This window comes from Eulemur rufifrons, chromosome 18, assembly GCF_041146395.1.
Source record: "Eulemur rufifrons isolate Redbay chromosome 18, OSU_ERuf_1, whole genome shotgun sequence".
In the NCBI taxonomy this organism is placed as follows: domain Eukaryota; kingdom Metazoa; phylum Chordata; class Mammalia; order Primates; family Lemuridae; genus Eulemur; species Eulemur rufifrons.
The window spans coordinates 63926769-63943232 of NC_091000.1; the positions used below are offsets into that span (position 1 = coordinate 63926769).

General features: G+C 38.9%; 1 protein-coding gene across 1 annotated transcript in view; it reads right to left on the reverse strand.

Moving 5' to 3' along the window:
- The window catches only part of BMP6 (bone morphogenetic protein 6), a 137178-nt gene that overhangs the window by 18070 nt on the left and 102644 nt on the right, over positions 1-16464 (reverse strand). Inside the window, exon 2 of the mRNA XM_069493223.1 lies at positions 9353-9545. Within this exon, the coding sequence (XP_069349324.1) occupies positions 9353-9545 (193 nt within the window). The remainder of the gene's footprint in view (positions 1-9352; positions 9546-16464) is intronic.

Consider the following 16464-nt stretch of genomic DNA (forward strand, 5'->3'; position numbering starts at 1 on the left):
AAAATACCAAGCCAGGGCAGGTGTGTGTGCAGCCTGAGTGGCTGATGGTGGCTGCAGGTGGTGGAACCCCAGCAACCTGCCTGACCTTGCCCTCCTCTTCCCAAGCAGAACGCTCTGTGTGTCTGGCCTTCTTAGTCTCCTGACTGTAAAAGTGTAGCCTTAAATAAGATGCATCGGATTTTGCCATGTAACAAACTTTTAATTCCCTCCTAAATCTTACTTCGGCAGAGTCAACATGAGATGTTCACATCTAAAATGATGTATCACTGCCAAATAAAGAATCCTAGAGTCTGGCCATAATCACCACCAAAATTGGATTATTTGGACCTTCCTACTAAGATGACACACCCTCAAATTAGCAAACCATGCAAGAAAATCTTGAAACAAGAGAAGATATAATCTTGAATGCGTTTATTGACTATTTTGTTCTCAACTAATTCATAGACCCCACCTTTGCATGATGAATAGGCTTCCCATCTTCAAGTATATAACAATGTTATTCTTTCTCAGTGTTATTCCAACCCTAAGGCATGATTTTTCTCATATTGTGATCATCCTGGGCAAATGAAGTTCTTAATAAATTAATAAGCCTAACAAGAGATTTCTAAGAAACTTCAAAAATTCACCCTGGTATTAGCATTGACTGATTAGCAAGCCATTCACAAAGACTTGTAGAATTGGTGTTTCTGGCAAGATTATCCCTGCATGGTCCCTCCTGTCACACAGCCTCCAAGGCACCTGCCCAGGTTGGTGATATGACCTTGGGCCGAGAGGCAGAGAACATCATGGGCAAAGCACGCTGGGTCTCTCTCCTTTGCTCTGGGAGAAGGGCAGGAGGTACCTGAGCTCCTGGTGCCCAGGTTTGATCCTTCCTGACAAACTACACACCTGTTAAGGTCACGCTGCCCTGGTCAAAGTACAACTGTGTTTACTACAAACCATTTTTCTAGAAAAATGTCCTTGATCAAGTGGAATTTATACTTCCGAAATAAGCAGACTTATGAAATACCTGATAAGGGGACTCTGTGGTCTTGTCTCTTTATTTCTTCACAACACATTCTTTTGCCATTTATATGTCTGGAATTGATAAATTAAGATACAAAACAACACTCATACACTGATGAGCTGACTTTATGCAATAAGAAAAATTTAATTTGCAAATAGAATGAAAGTAAAATATCAAACATTTTAGAAAATTAGTCAAGCCCTTGTTTTGTACTTTTCCCTTATGTAAGGTATAACATAGATTATGCTTCAACTTTTATCACCAGAAAAGACAGAAAAAGAATAGATTTGAAAGTAGAGCATTACAAACTAGGATAAACTGCTGCGTAGATATACACACATGGATTTGAGTAACAAGGGTGAATGAACATTATTATTATTAATAGGTAATTGGCTAAGCTTTCACTGATTTTATGCTCCTTGATATTATCATTACCCAATTTTTACCTCAATGGCTAAAGTGGTATCAAGTGATGTTTCAAATATTGAAGGCACCTTGACTCTGTATGGCTATTTCATCTCTAACAAACCAATGTAAATCACTCTGCTGTCAGATTATTAACATAGCAAACCTTAATATGGTGTTTACTACCTGACTGTTCTAAGTGCTCTTCACAACAACCATAAGAGGCAAACAGTAAAAGTGCTGTTAACTTGTGATTTTAAGAAAAGATGTTTCACAAAATAATCTTAACCACTAGCATGGCCTGCCTCCTACAAAGTTGGACAGCCTGGTGTGGAGATGCATGCAACCAAAGCAATCCATTTCTAGGAATGAATGACAAATGCATAAGGCATGGTTTTCAGAAATAAAAACCTATTTTATTTTCTCTTCATGTTTACCAAGTGGACAAGCAGTTCTCAAAGAACGGTGTCACCTGCCCACCACACCCTGATGCCTCCCCATCATAAATTTTTTTTGCATTCTTTTGAGTGTGTACAATTCTTCACGGTAACTTCAATTCCTCTCTGTAACATTCTCTTCTACACTGTGCCTTACAAAGAACAGAATGAGACAGACTGAGGAATGAAGTTTGGTAACCCCTTGAGTCTTCATTTATTTGTCTATTTTTCATTCGGGTAGATGGTTCCAGGTATAAAGACTATGCACTTGACCGGGAAGACGAAACAACCAGTTACATAACCGGATCTGTGGGTCAGTTGTATTATCTTTTTTTCAAGGGCAAAGGAACAAATACTGAAAAGTTCACTGAGTGCCTGAGGCCCACACGGAGGGAGCCAGAGATTATCAAGTGAGCAGTAAGATTTCAGGAGTCCCTCAGGGTCACAGCTCTGAAAGCCAGATACAGAAAGAGAAAAAGGTGTGGCTGGGCACAGAGATAAAAGGCTTTGAGTTTCGTCTACCTAAACTATAATAGTGTTCTCCCATCCTGGCTTTCTCAAATTTGCCCTTCTCTTCAAAAAAGAAACTCATCTCAGGTATCTGAAAAGGTTGAATGTGTATGTTTCATTTCAGCAGGCAGCACTGAAAGCCCAGCAGAATCCATAGAGCAATCAGTCCATAAGTAATACTTTTATAAAGACAATACTCCATCCTGAAGCTGGATCAACTACTGGGTCCAGATCTTGTTTCCGAAACTACATCATTTGATTAATAAATCAAATATCAACATTTGTGGGGATTCATAAAAAAGATTTCCAAATGAAAATAATAAAAATACTATACTTCCGGGACTTATTCTTGTACCTCTGATGAATCACACTAACATTCCCATCAAGAGCAACTAAAGAAACTGGATTAACAACAAAACAAACCTGTTTTAATTCTTTGTAGAGCAACCAACCTGGGCGACCCTTGCTGGGTCAAGAACGCAGAGAGAAAGGAAACGCATTGAGGGGAGCCCTGTATTTGCTGTTGCCTCTTCATTTCACGGCATTTGCTAATTCCTAGCAGGAGGCACAGACGCCATGTTTTCAGCATGAGCAGAAAACAGCAGCAGCCTAGAGCATTGAGCAATATCACTGGCTAGGGATAAAGCTAGAGTTCAGGGAAGCTAGTACGTGAAAGGATAAGGTCCCAGGAAAAAAAGGGCCTGCGTAGAAGTGAGCTCATAACAGTGATCTCAAGTTGGGGGCCACTTCTTCGTTGTCTCTTTCCTCTAGGACTTTGGCTCTTCAAGTCCTGGCTGCCTTAAACTCTAATATTTCCATTTGAGTTATTGGCCAAATATTAAGCTGTGTTTACATGAGATAAGAAAGTGAGAAAACAAGCAGAAAGAAACCATACAGAGGCTTAAAAGCAAAGCAGAGTTTCTGACAGTCTCATAATGCTGGAGAGTTAAAAAATTAGAGTTCAGAGTCCACTAAGGATGAGAGGCTCTGGTAAACATCTGGACTTTTAGCTGAAACTCCTGAAGGACTGAACTCTGGAGAAAGGGAAAACCAGAAACAGATGAGCCTTAACAAATTCTAAAACTCAGCATCACCTGGAACAAAAAGAAAAAGATGATCTGCCCATGTTTTGTCTGTCTTCTGGAAGAACATTAACTCCACTCTGGAAGGCGATAACAGTATCTAGAACTTTTTTCCTTAAATAATGTCCAGAATTTCATAAATAAAAAATCAGCAGGCATGCTAGGAAATAAAAACAAATGAGGAAAAATCAAGGGAACAAAGAGATAATGGAAATAGACACATAGGTGATCCAGATAGCAGAGTTATCAGATATGGTCTTTGAATCCAGCCTTATATAAAAAGGACAATAAGTCAAAAGTTGAACTTATTCCAGGGATATGAGGTTAGCTTAACATTTGAAAATCATATGATCATCCCCAACTTCAGAAAAAAAGTTTTGATAAAATTCCACACCAATTCCTAATTTAAAAAACTCTGAGAAAACTAGGAATTGAGCATAATTTCTTTAATATAATAAAGAGTATCTACAAAAACATTTATAGCAATCATCATCCTGAATGGTGAAATACTAAATCTTTATCCATGAGATTAGAAGTCTGACAGAAATCTGAATGGATTTCAACATTATACTGGACGTCCTAGCCAGCACAATAAAACAAGAAAAAGAAAAACAAAAAATAGAATTAGAAAGGAAGAAATGAAACTGATATTTATAGATAATAGTCATAGAAATATGAATAGATATGTTCATAAATATATTCATAGATATATTCATAGAAATTCCAAAAAATTGTACAGAAAACAATTAGAATTAATATACAAATTTGTAAGGTTGCTAGATACAAATATAAAAAAATCAACTGTACTTGTGTATGTGAGCAAAAACTAATTAGACACTAAAATTTTTAAAAACTAATACAGCACCAGAAAGTTCAATATCTAAACCTAACCTAATAAAAATGTTCAAGACACACAAAAAACTATATATTACTGAGAGTTGTTAAAGAAGGCCTAAATAAATACCCCATTCTTGAACTGAAACACTCAATATTGAGGAGATGTAAATTCTTCCCAAATTGATCTCTAGATTTAATGCAATTCCAATCAGAAGCCCAGCAAGTTTGTTTTTGGTTTTTTTGTTGTGGAAATAGACAAGCTGATTTTAAAATTCACATGTGAATGTAGACAGCCAACAAAATCTCAAGAACAAGTTTGAGAAACTTACACACCAGATATCAAGCCCCATTGTAAAACTAAAGGAATTAAGACCCTACTGTATTGGTGCAAGAAGAGAAAAATTAACCAATGGAACAAAATAGAAATCCCAGAAATAGACCTAAACATATATGGTCACCTAATTTATGATAAAGGTACCTCTGAAGTACATAGGAAAAGGACAGTATTTTCAACAAATGGTACTGGGTCCATTGGATTTTTCTATTCTTACACAGCTGAGCTACGTAACCTAGTTCAGTGACTCACTTATGGTCTCAAAAATCTACTACTGTAGTTTTGCTCATTCTGCTAGTTCAACACTTCTATACCCCACTGTCTCTTGAGTGCCCCACCATGGCTCCCACATGTCCAACCCTAAACTCGTCTTCATTACCCTTTGCTAACTTATTCCTGTTCCCTATCTCTGGAAATGGTTCCGAGTGAAATATCAAACTAAAAATTCTGGAAAATGTGTTTTTACCCTTCAATGTTATTTTTTCTCCTGGGCCAAGTATATTCTATCTGTAAAATAGGTTAGAATTTCTGAATTTTGTCAAAAATTAAAGCAAGAATTCAGTCCAGGATTGTTCCTAGGGACTCCAGCAACAGGCTTCTGGGTTGGCCTTAGGGAGATCTTTCTCAGTTTTAGGGTAGTGAGAGAAATGAAGAAGAAAAATATATATAAATGTATTTATTACCACCAAACTGTAAACTTAAAAATGATAAAGATGGTAAAACCAGCTCCACAGCAGCACTGCCCTGTGTCCTTGATTCTAAGATGCATTTCTCCGCATCTTAAGGATTCTAAATACGGGATGAAACATGAATGAAACTTTAAAAACAAATTTTAAAAAACCTTGCTTGTTTCCAAACAGAGGGATAAGTTGTGTTATTGTTTATATGAAGAGGAAATGAATTTTATATTTGGTAATTAATTCTCATTTCAAATGTCTTCCACAAGACCATACCAAGATAGAACATGGAGAAGAAAAGTTATCATACTCACAGAAGACAGGCCATTGCTGCCAGGCAATGCAATTGCCAAAACACATAAAGTAGAACATGGAATTTCAAAACTAGCAGAGCCAAGTGTGGCCAATTCATGAACAAAACAGGACCACAATTTAGACAAGGAATATGTCTCTCAGTCAAAATTTCTGGTTGGCTTTCAAGAGATGCTCTTTGACTTCTAGGTATACAAAATTTCAACCAGAAACAGTAAAAGTATGCCTTTAACCAAGTAAGAAATGCAGATGAAAATGATATTCTTTAAAGGCCTTAAAATTTCACTGTTAATCTAAAGATGCTATAGAAATAAAGATCATGAGTACATGTCTTGAAAAGCAACATGGTACCATCATGCTACTATGAATGACTACGAAGGTCAAAAGTTATCCAGCAGTCTGTGTTCCAAGTGTGAAGACAGCTTCAAGTGTATGCAATACGGAAGAAAAGAGTAAAAAAGTAAATCAACAAATATATGCTACTGTAAAAAAGTACAAATCCTTCTATGTAAATTTATTCCAGTCTCCACTCCCCTCCTCTAGAAAAGCTACTAGATCAATGGTTGCAGAAGTTTTCTGCTGAAAGGCCTCGGCCGCCACAGTACCAGAGTCTGAATTCCAACAGACACAGATCTTTACCACCAACAGAACTGTCTCATTTGCCACCCAAATGGATGCAGCATCCTTGGGATGTCTGTGTCACAGCTAAGGAAATTGAGATATGAGGACATGCCATCAGGAGATTGCTTACCTCTTCCCAGCACTTCACCTTTATCTCAGGACTGTCCCCACATCATTGGGCTGGTTTTTGGGAAGCACAGCAGACATCAGTTTAGGCATTATTTGGCCTTGGGAAGATTCATACGTGGCACACTTCATTCTGTCAAAGCTAACATGCCTGCCCTGTCTACCTGACAGGGGTCATGGCAAAGTCCTAATTCAAGAATATAAGAGAAGGCCCATTCCAGACTGTGAGTCCTACGTACATGCAAATTTTTACCACCCTCGTCATAAGGACGCTGATTTATAACACCAAATGTTAACACCAAACTCATCTTAAAACATAAACACCATAGAGTAAATTTAAAAAAAAAAAAATAAAGTGGAAAGGACACCCTGTTCTACTCAGACTTCACAGTGCAGGCTACTGGGTGGCTGATGACATTCCAATCTACAGGTTGCGTCAGATCTTTTCATGACTTAGATCGCATCTAAGTGCTTATGCTCAAGTTGTGAGTAAAGTATCAAGTGTTTCCTTGCTCTTACTAAAGTCACCCTCTATTAAGTAGCCACCTTTTTATTATTTGTTAAAACTTACCTGGCACAATGATTTCTAAGCAGTCAAAGGAACATGTTTCTGTGGAGTTCGCAGCAAAGGCCGATCTTCCAAGAATCTTCCCTGACCCTCCCTGGGTCAGGCTTCCTAACCACCTTTTATATCAGAAGGCCCAACACACAACTTCCTCCCCCTTAGCTGAGTGTATGAGTCACCATTTAAAACCTGACTCTTTTCTTTTTCTTTTTCAAGGAGGCCAACTATTTTGCAACACAAACACTTGTTAAATTAAGTTAATCCATCAAATACTACAAATTTCACTTAAACACAGATTAGACAAATATGTTTCTTTACAAGCCTGGAGAATTGTTTTCAGCCAAGACACCCCAAGATGGTACAGATGGGAAGATGACACCTGCCCCCGGAAGGAGTCCTGCAGCTAAACCTGGAGGCCTCTGGAAGAACGTTCTGAGGCCGCAGGAGGCCTGGGCTTTGAGCCCACAGATAAGAAAAGAAATTCTCCTCCTAGCCAACCTGGAACCCTTCAAAAGTATGAAAATCTCCCAATTCTCCCAGATTTCCCCTCGCCTATGTTCAAAAACTAGACACGTGCAGTCGCCAAATGCTTCCATCCTAGAAGGCAAAGAAACTACAACTCCTTGCTTTGATAGAGAGTCATCAAAGGTTGAAACTAGTCGGAATTTTGTTTTCCAAACTCACTGCTGGCCTCGAGGAAGTCTGACACCACCATCCTGAGCACAAGGCAGCTGTTCTTTTTTGGCTGGAGTTCAGTATAAACCTTATAAATGGTCTGCTAGCTTTCTCTCTTTAAAAAAAAAATAATAATAATTTTTAAAAATTCCATAGTCACTCAACTCCAAGCCTAGTGTTTTTACTATAAAGTTTTTCCTGTTGGACAGAGAAAACCATGTATTTCCAATAAATTTTGGAGCCAAAAATGTACTAGTAGGTTATTTCCACCAGAGAAATATAATGGAATAAACAATTAGGCAGACTGAGAACCAATGGCTAAAGCAGTTCCAAAGAGTCACTGAGTACCAATTCTCTCCAAAGTGTCAAATACAAAAATCTAGCAATGAATAATTAACTTTTCAAAGGAGGCCCTCAATGGTAAAGGAACGGAATACACTTTCATTTAGGAGTGAATTGCAGACATCAGGAAACTTCCCTTTCATTCCAAAATCTTGGTCTATTATAAAGGTACCACAATGGCTATATTTTACTTATTATTTAACTGTCCCAGCTAAGAATTCACCTACAGCTATCAGTGCATATGTTCACACCATGACACGTTCCAAGAGCCTGGCACCTATCATTCCTTTCTCTCTATTTCCTCCATTAGAGACTTAAACCTGCTCAAGGACTGGATGCCAGCAGTGCTTTCAAAACTAAAATAAACCTTTCGTAGAGCAAATCCATGTTACTTATGATTTCAGTGTGTATATTTGTGACAGACTCACACAGATCAATAAGTTCAGGAGAAACCAAAGTCACTCCTATACCTTGGGAAATTCTTGGGAAGTCAATAGACTTCCAAGAGCAAAAGTGAGAATCTCGACTTGGTTTATAAAACCAAAGCTGGCAAATCCCTCATACAGTCTGTACGTGTGGGGTTCCCTCCCACTATACGTTCTCTTCCTTTAATTCGTGTGTACCATACAATTGCCAGACTGTCATATCCCCTGCTAAATTTCTACCCCGTACACACTCAGGACTATGCAGCAACACTAACCTACTGTGCATCATGAGCGTGATTCTCATCAAACTACTCAACTGACCCCTAGATCCTAAGCAAAATTCAAGGTCACTGGCCTCTTTACTGTGTACTACAGAATCCCTCCATAGAAGTTTTGCTTTACTGCTAGACAGCACATGAACACACTTCATTGCAGCTCTTTTGTAAAATGGTCTGAATTCACTTTAGGAAATTAGAATAATATAGACATATGGAAAAAAAGTCTATTGTTCCTTTGTATCCAAATGATAAAAATACATCACACACACACACACAAAGATACACATGTTTTGTATATATTAGACACACAAACATATAACCTTGTATTCACCTGAATTAGTATCACTTACAAGCACCATTATATACTTACAATGTGTGAAATTATTTTAGCCAGCCCCATTCATCATTCAAAGTGGGGACTAAACAATAGCGGAGATATTTAATCCCCAATAAATTGTACAGGTGTCTGATCACAAAGGGCACTTCATAAATACTGTTCACTAGTTTATGTAGGAAAAGATAACTATTTGGAAAATCAACTTAATAGTAAAAACTCTCACCAGTTAGACCCTGCCATGTAGAACACTCCCCTCGTTGTGTTCATTGTGTGCTGCCCCTGAACTCCAAATCACCTTGCACAGACACACTGGGGGTTATGTGACGACAGAGGGTGAGAAACGGGGACCGGCCCCACCTTTGGGGCTTTCTGAACCTTCATACCTGTGCTGATGCTCCTGTAAGACTTGATAAATGCTGATAAGAAAAGTTTGGTTTTTAAAACTCCCCACAACACAGTCCTTGTAGATGCGGAATTCTGCAGCCGTCACCGCCTCACCCTCAGGAATCTGGGATAGGTTGAACTTGAACTCTTTGTGGTGTCGCTGGCGAGGGGAGAACTCCTTGTCGTACTCCACTACAAGATTAAACAAGAGAGAGTGACAGCTGTCGTTACTTGACTAAGTGCCACAGGCTCACCTCATCAATCTCCCCGTCCTACTTGTTAGTAGATTACCAGTTACCAACGGCTCATGGTGGGGACCCGGGTGGTGGATGGGACACTGGCTAGGCCGTCAGACTGAGGTGAAAATCCTTCACGTTACCCAAGGATTAAATAAAATTCTTAGATTTTTGTTTAAATACTTTAGTTTGAATACTTAGTTGAACTAATTTGAATGAGAGCAAGTGAGCTAAACTCTTGGCTTCAGGTTTTCTCAGCTGCCAAAATGGGAAGAATGGTGACTTCCCAGGAAAAGGTGTGAGAGTTCATGAAATAACAAATAAGCACCCCTGGCCCAGCCTGGCCCCACCATCCCTGTCCCGCCCCCTTTTCTCCCAGCTACCTTGTCCCCTCCTCAGGTTGGTTCATGGGTCACCATCACTAGTTGACATAACAAGGGTAGCTCTGAGGTGAACTCTGGAGGGGGTGACATGAGGGTGGGGGAGGGGAGTGGGCAGCGAATTTTGCCTGGGCCTGAAATTTGAAAGGTCCTCAAATTTTGTCTGCTGTTCAGTGGAAATTTTTGTTGAGCGGCTTAGGGAAAAGCTTCATAGAAAATGGCGCTCTTGGTAAAGTCCACTGCCTGCCCCCTGCCGGTGGAATCTTGGGGCTGAATGACTCTGCGGAATGGGACCCTCTGCCCTGGGAAGCTGCCAGAGCCTCCATTAAATCTGCTTGCAGATGCCAGGGCGGAGAATGAGCACGTGGAAGGAAGTCGCCAACAGCGCCACTTACTATTTTCTAAGGATTTACATGGAAAAAACATTTTAGAAAAGGATTGTTCTTTTTTAACCCTTAAAATAAAGTAAAAAAAAAAAAAAGAGGAGAGAGGGATAACTTGAACCTAAAAGATTTGTTGCATAATTACATGCAAATTAATTATGGCATTTTAATATGGAATCAACTTATCTGTCCATCATGGGTAAATGGATATAGAAACGGTGGGCTACACATGCAATGGATCAGTGTTCAGTCTTAAAAAAGAAGGAGATCCTGCCATTTGCAACAACACGGAAGAAGCTGGAGGACATTATGTTAAGTGAAATAAGCCAGGCACAGAAAGACCAATACCACATGATCCAACTTGTTCGTGGCATCTAAAAAGGTCAAACTCCTAGAAGCAGAAAAGAGAACAGGAGTTACCAGGGGTGGTGGTGGGGATGGTATTGGGGAAATGTTAGTCAGAGGGTCCGAAGTTTCAGTTAGGCATAATGAATACATTCTGGAGGCCCGGCATGGTGACAATAGTTAATAATACTGTGTTATATACTCAATATTGCTAAGAGAGTAGATCTTAAATGTTCTCACCACAAAAAAATAAAGTATCTATGTGAGGTGATGGATACATTAATTAGCTTGATAGTGGGGTTCATTTCACAACGTATATCAAAGTACATTGTATACCTTAAATATATACAATCTTAATTTGTCAATTATACCTCAATAAGGCTACAAAAATACATTTTTAACATAATCTTTTTCCTGTATGAAGACAAATTATGAGAAATTGCAATTACTGATCACCAGTTTTCAGAGTCAGCTCTCAGACGTCTACCTAAAGTCCTATATGAGAATGATATCAGACCTCAGATGCCTAACGCATAATCACTGTAAAAGAAAAAAAGAGCACTCTGCTTCCCACTGTAAATCCTTGATCTTTTCCCCAGAGTTAGGAAATGCTTCTGCCCTGCCATTCCTGTTAGTTTTTTCTTGATGGCAACCACAGTGAAATCTCATGAGCAAACTAATCCTATGGCAGAGTTGTCCCAGTTCTTGTGGGCAGAAAAAAAAAAATATCAAATTCTTTGCCACCTCCAACTTCCCACTTTCTCCTACACGTGTTGTTTTTCATAATCACCAAAGGAAAGCTTTGGAGATTTAGCTTCTTATAGAAAAAAGAAAAAAAAAGCTAATAACCTTTTAGAAGAACCTAAGTCCTCAATGGCATTTGCAGAAGCTAAGGAAAGTTAAGCCATCTATAGGTACAAGGTTTTAAATAAAGAATTTCCATATAATTATGCAATAAATCTTTTGGATTCAAGTTATCCTTTTTTCATTTTAGGGGTTAAAAAAGAACAAGCTTTGGCTTCCATAAGAGCTTGAATATAAAAAAGGGGTCCAACTAGAAAGTAAATCACAGTTCAGTCCCCAAAAGAAAGCAGGTTTTCTAATTAGTGGCTAAGCATGAAAAGCAATATTGTTGGGGAGTTCATCCAAGGACATACACACACACACGCACACGATGGTGTATCACTTTTCTCTAAAACTGATCTGCCTTTTAAGTTTGATATGTTATCACTGCTGGTTAAAAAGTGAATCAAATCTGATTTTCCAAAGAAACTTTCTAAAAAATAGTCACACAGCTTTTCTCTATAGGGCCTTTTAGATGCTTAGTTGTAACATTGCTAAATGAAAATATAAAATTTTTAAGATTCGCTTGAGAGCATGTGTAAGAATTCTTCAAAGAAGTTTTGCAATAAACTTTCTTAGTATAAACAATGATAAGAAAAAAAGGGATGTGAAGTAAGATATAAGACAATAACTTTAAGATATTTCAGTTATAAGGAGAAGAGAAAGGGACAGAAATTTCAATAAAGGAGAAATGTGAGGCCGGGCGCAGTGGCTCACGCCTGTAATCCTAGCACTCTGGGAGGCCGAGGCGGGTGGATCGCTGGAGGTCAGGAGTTCGAGACCAGCCTGAGCAAGAGCGAGACCCTGTCTCTACTAAAAATAGAAAGAAATTATATAGACAACTAAAATATATATATACAAAAAATTAGCCGGGCATGGTGGCGCATGCCTGTAGTCCCAGCTACTCGGGAGGCTGAGGCAGTAGGATCGCTTAAGCCCGGAGTTTGAGGTTGCTGTGAGCTAGGCTGACGCCATGGCACTCACTCTAGCCCAGGCAACAGAGTGAGACTCTGTCTCAAAAAAAAAAAAAAAAAAAAAAAAAAAAAGGAGAAATGTGACGGTCAGTCTTTGGAGAGGTGCACCCTCTCCCCCCAAATAAATCCCAGCGCCCTGTATTTATGCCCTTGGGTGGGTCCACTCCCCTGGGGTTGCTCTGGGCTGGCTCTGTGACCCGTTTTAGAAAAACAGAATTTAGCAACCGTGGTGCTGAGAGACTTCCAAGGGCTAGGTCAAAAGCTTTGAACTTTCTTCCACCTAAGTTTCTTGGGACACTTGTCTGGGGAAAGACAGCTGCCAGGTAAGAAGTCTGAGTACCCTGAAACCTCCATGTTGTGAGGAAGCCCAAGCTAGCCATGTAGAAAAGCTACATGGAAGGGTGAGGGGAAAGGAGAAGAGAGAGTGAGCGAGTGTGCGCACAAACCAGAGACAGAAACAAACAACTATCCAACCAATCTCCAACCACCTAAGCTGAGGCATGAGACATGTTATGAAGATGCCACCTTGGATGTCCCAGTGCACCCAAGCCCCAAGCACCATCTGACTGCCATTGCATGAGATACCTTGAGTCAGAACCACCTGAACCTGGTCATTTCACAGAAGTGTGAGAGATGACAATGCACTGTTGATTGTTTAAAACCACTGTGTTTTGAGTGGTATGTTATGCAGTAAGAGGCAACAAACAAGAAGAGAACAGAGGACAGGTGAGGATTAGAAAGGCAGAAGAAGAGAGAAGGGAAGTATGACCATTCTAGGACAGGGAGAAATTGCAGATAATTCTTAAGGATGAGGATTGGGCAATACTGGGAGGCAACATAGGTGACTAAGGAAAAATCTTGACAAATGCTCACAGATTTGAAGATGTGAAGAGATAAAGAATCTAAAAATGAGAAAATAAAAACACAGTTCCAAGCATTCATTTTATTTCAATGTAAAGCAGAACCTATTGTCATATATGTACATTTTTCCTTTTCTCCTCTAGCAAGACAACATTATCTTGAAAGACTCTGAACTTTCTTTTGCTTTATCCTTCTTAGAGGAGATTCATGGTCTCCTTAGTTCCATTCATGAGTCTCTGATTGCTACCCCATCCTTTTAAGCTCCCACACCCAACTCACTGCTCTGTGGTTGAAGCTGGACCACCTTCCTCACTGTCCCCAAGATACCCCAGCCACAGATCCCTGAAGTTTGCTTGGAGCACCTTCCTTCTCCCCCACTCTCTTGCCTACAGTTGAACTTACACAGTGCATTTGCTAGTGTCTCATAGATATACAAAAAATAAATACAATTTACTACCTACTCGTGCATTTGAAAACCACAAGGGTAAAATGGTAATGTTTCCAATAAGCTCAGCAATTCAAGCTATGTGATTCTGGACTCCTTAAATGTCAGACAATTCAAGAAATATGAATGGGAGGAAAATGGAGAGGGCTGAGTCCTGAATTCACCTCAGTACCTATTTGGTACACCCTAGTATTTGGCTTATAGATGGTGGGTGCCACACATGGCACCCAATTAAGTCCTAGCTAAGAGTGTTGAGGACATAGCAAACTGCCACACTGCTTTTGAATTCCAGCTCCCCTCTTTCTTATCTATGTGATGCTGGGAAGGATATTAGTCAAAGTTTCAGTATCAGTTAAATGGGAATAATAACATTTCTGAAGATTAGGTGACACAATCTACACAAAATAGCCAATGGCATGGCATAAGAGTTCAATAATTATTAGTTATGATCATCATTGGCTGTTAATTGAGAATCTAGCTCCTATGAGCTTAGACTATGCCTTTGATGAGTAATTCAAATTTACTCATGAATCTACAGACAGGGATGGTGAATTCTTCCCCTAAATCAGCTTTTTCAATTACAGCGATGCATTCTATGTAAAGGGCAGTTAGTGAAATCTTACTGAGTATCAGTCTTGGTGGGTGGCTACTGAATACGGTGCAGTGTTCTTTGAGGCAATAATTCCCAGAATTTTTTTTCAAGGACCAGTTAAAACAGTTTTTCTAAAATGGTAATGACCTTATACAAGGTCATCTACTTTTTCTGTTTGCCATTTTTCAATAAAACAAACTGTGTTCTTTACAACTGCATTGCTAAAAGTCTTTTTATTATATAAAATAGGGAGGGCATAATTTAATAATACAATACCATCCTTTAAATTGGATGAAATTGAATTTATAAAACTCACTTTATTCTCTCTTTTTGCCTTAGATTACATCAGTTGAAATTTCAGGCCACTCCTAGACCTTTGGCCAACATGTAGGAACAAAAGCCCTAAGGAATGTAGGTCAATGATTTAAGATTTAAAATGTAAATTATGTAATATTATACATACAAAACAATATATGCAATTTATGGATGTCATGAAGCATAATAATAAACCACCAAAGAAACCAGCACCCAACTTACAAACATGACCAATACTGTTGTACCCCTTCCTGATTCCTTCCTCCTGCCTCTGACCAAAAGGTAGCTCATGTCATGAAGAATGTGTTTATCATTCCCCTGCCTTTTAAAAACTAAGAGTTCCACTACATATGTATCACTAAATCATACCTTGTTTAGTTTTCCTTTTTTTCCCTTAAAGTCTTTCCTTTTAGAGACATGAGGGAAATTGTACAGGCACACATGGAAAATACAGGCATGGCTACAGGTAAGCGTGAAGACAGCCTACACAGATTCATGCCTCCTGTCCCCTGGTGAATAAGCTTGTGTTCTATGGGTTGGCGTAGCTGCTCTGCAGGCAGTGAGCGACCAGTAAATCCTTTCCTTCCTCAGCCCTACCTTGTATGGATCTGTTAAAAATATGGCCATTTTCTAACTAACATTGGTGAGAACATAGAGAAACTGGAACCCTTGAGCTTTGTTCGTAGAAATGCAAAATGGTGCAACACTGTGGAAAATAGCACGGCACTGCTTCAAAAAATTAAACATAAAATGACCATAAGATCTAGCAATCATCTTTCTAGATATATATGCTAAAGAATTAGAAGCAGGGCCTTAAACAGATACTTGTACCATGTACATAGAAGCATTATTTACAATAGGCAAAAGCTGGAAGCAACCCAAGTGTCCATTGATGGATGAATAGATAGACAAAATGTGGTATATACATACATACAATAGACTACTATTCAACTTTAAAAAGGAAGGAAATTCTGACACATGGCACAACATGGATGACCCTTAAGGACATTATGCTAGTGAAATAAGCCAAACACAAAAGGACAAATACCATATGATTCCACTTACATGAGGTTCCTAGAGGAGTTAAATTTATAGACAGAAAGTAGAACAGTGGTCCCCAGGGGCTGGGGGAAGGAGAATGGGGAGTCAGTGTTTAATGGATAGAGTTTCAGTTTGGAAAAATGAAAAAGTTGAGGAGGTGGATGGTGGTGATGGTTGCACAACAATGTGAATACACTTAATGCCACTGAACTGTACACTTAAAAAGTGTTAAAGCGATCGATTTTGTTATGTATATTTTACCGTAATTTTAAAAATTAAAAATGGACATTTTCTTACATGAAATATCTTATTGTACTGTACCCACTCATTTTCGGATCATGGTCGACTGCAGGTAACAGAAACTGTGGAAGCCAAAACTGTGGATAAGGAGGGACTGTCTTAGAATAAGTCCAGGAATGTTTCCTCTCCTCTCTTTCAAAAAATGGAAAGTTTGGAAGAATTATCTGTAGAATCATTTGATGTTGGTGTTTTCTTTGGGGTGGGGGACATTTTTAATTACAAATTCATTTTCCTTTAAACGTAGAGCTATTCAATATCTTTCTAAGTTAGTATGCATTTTCTAGAGGTTTGTCAATTTCAGTTTAATTTTTCAAACGTATTGCTGTAAAATTTTTCATGGTATTCTCTTATTATTTAATCTCTGCTCTATCTATGGCTATTTCTCGTTTTTCATCC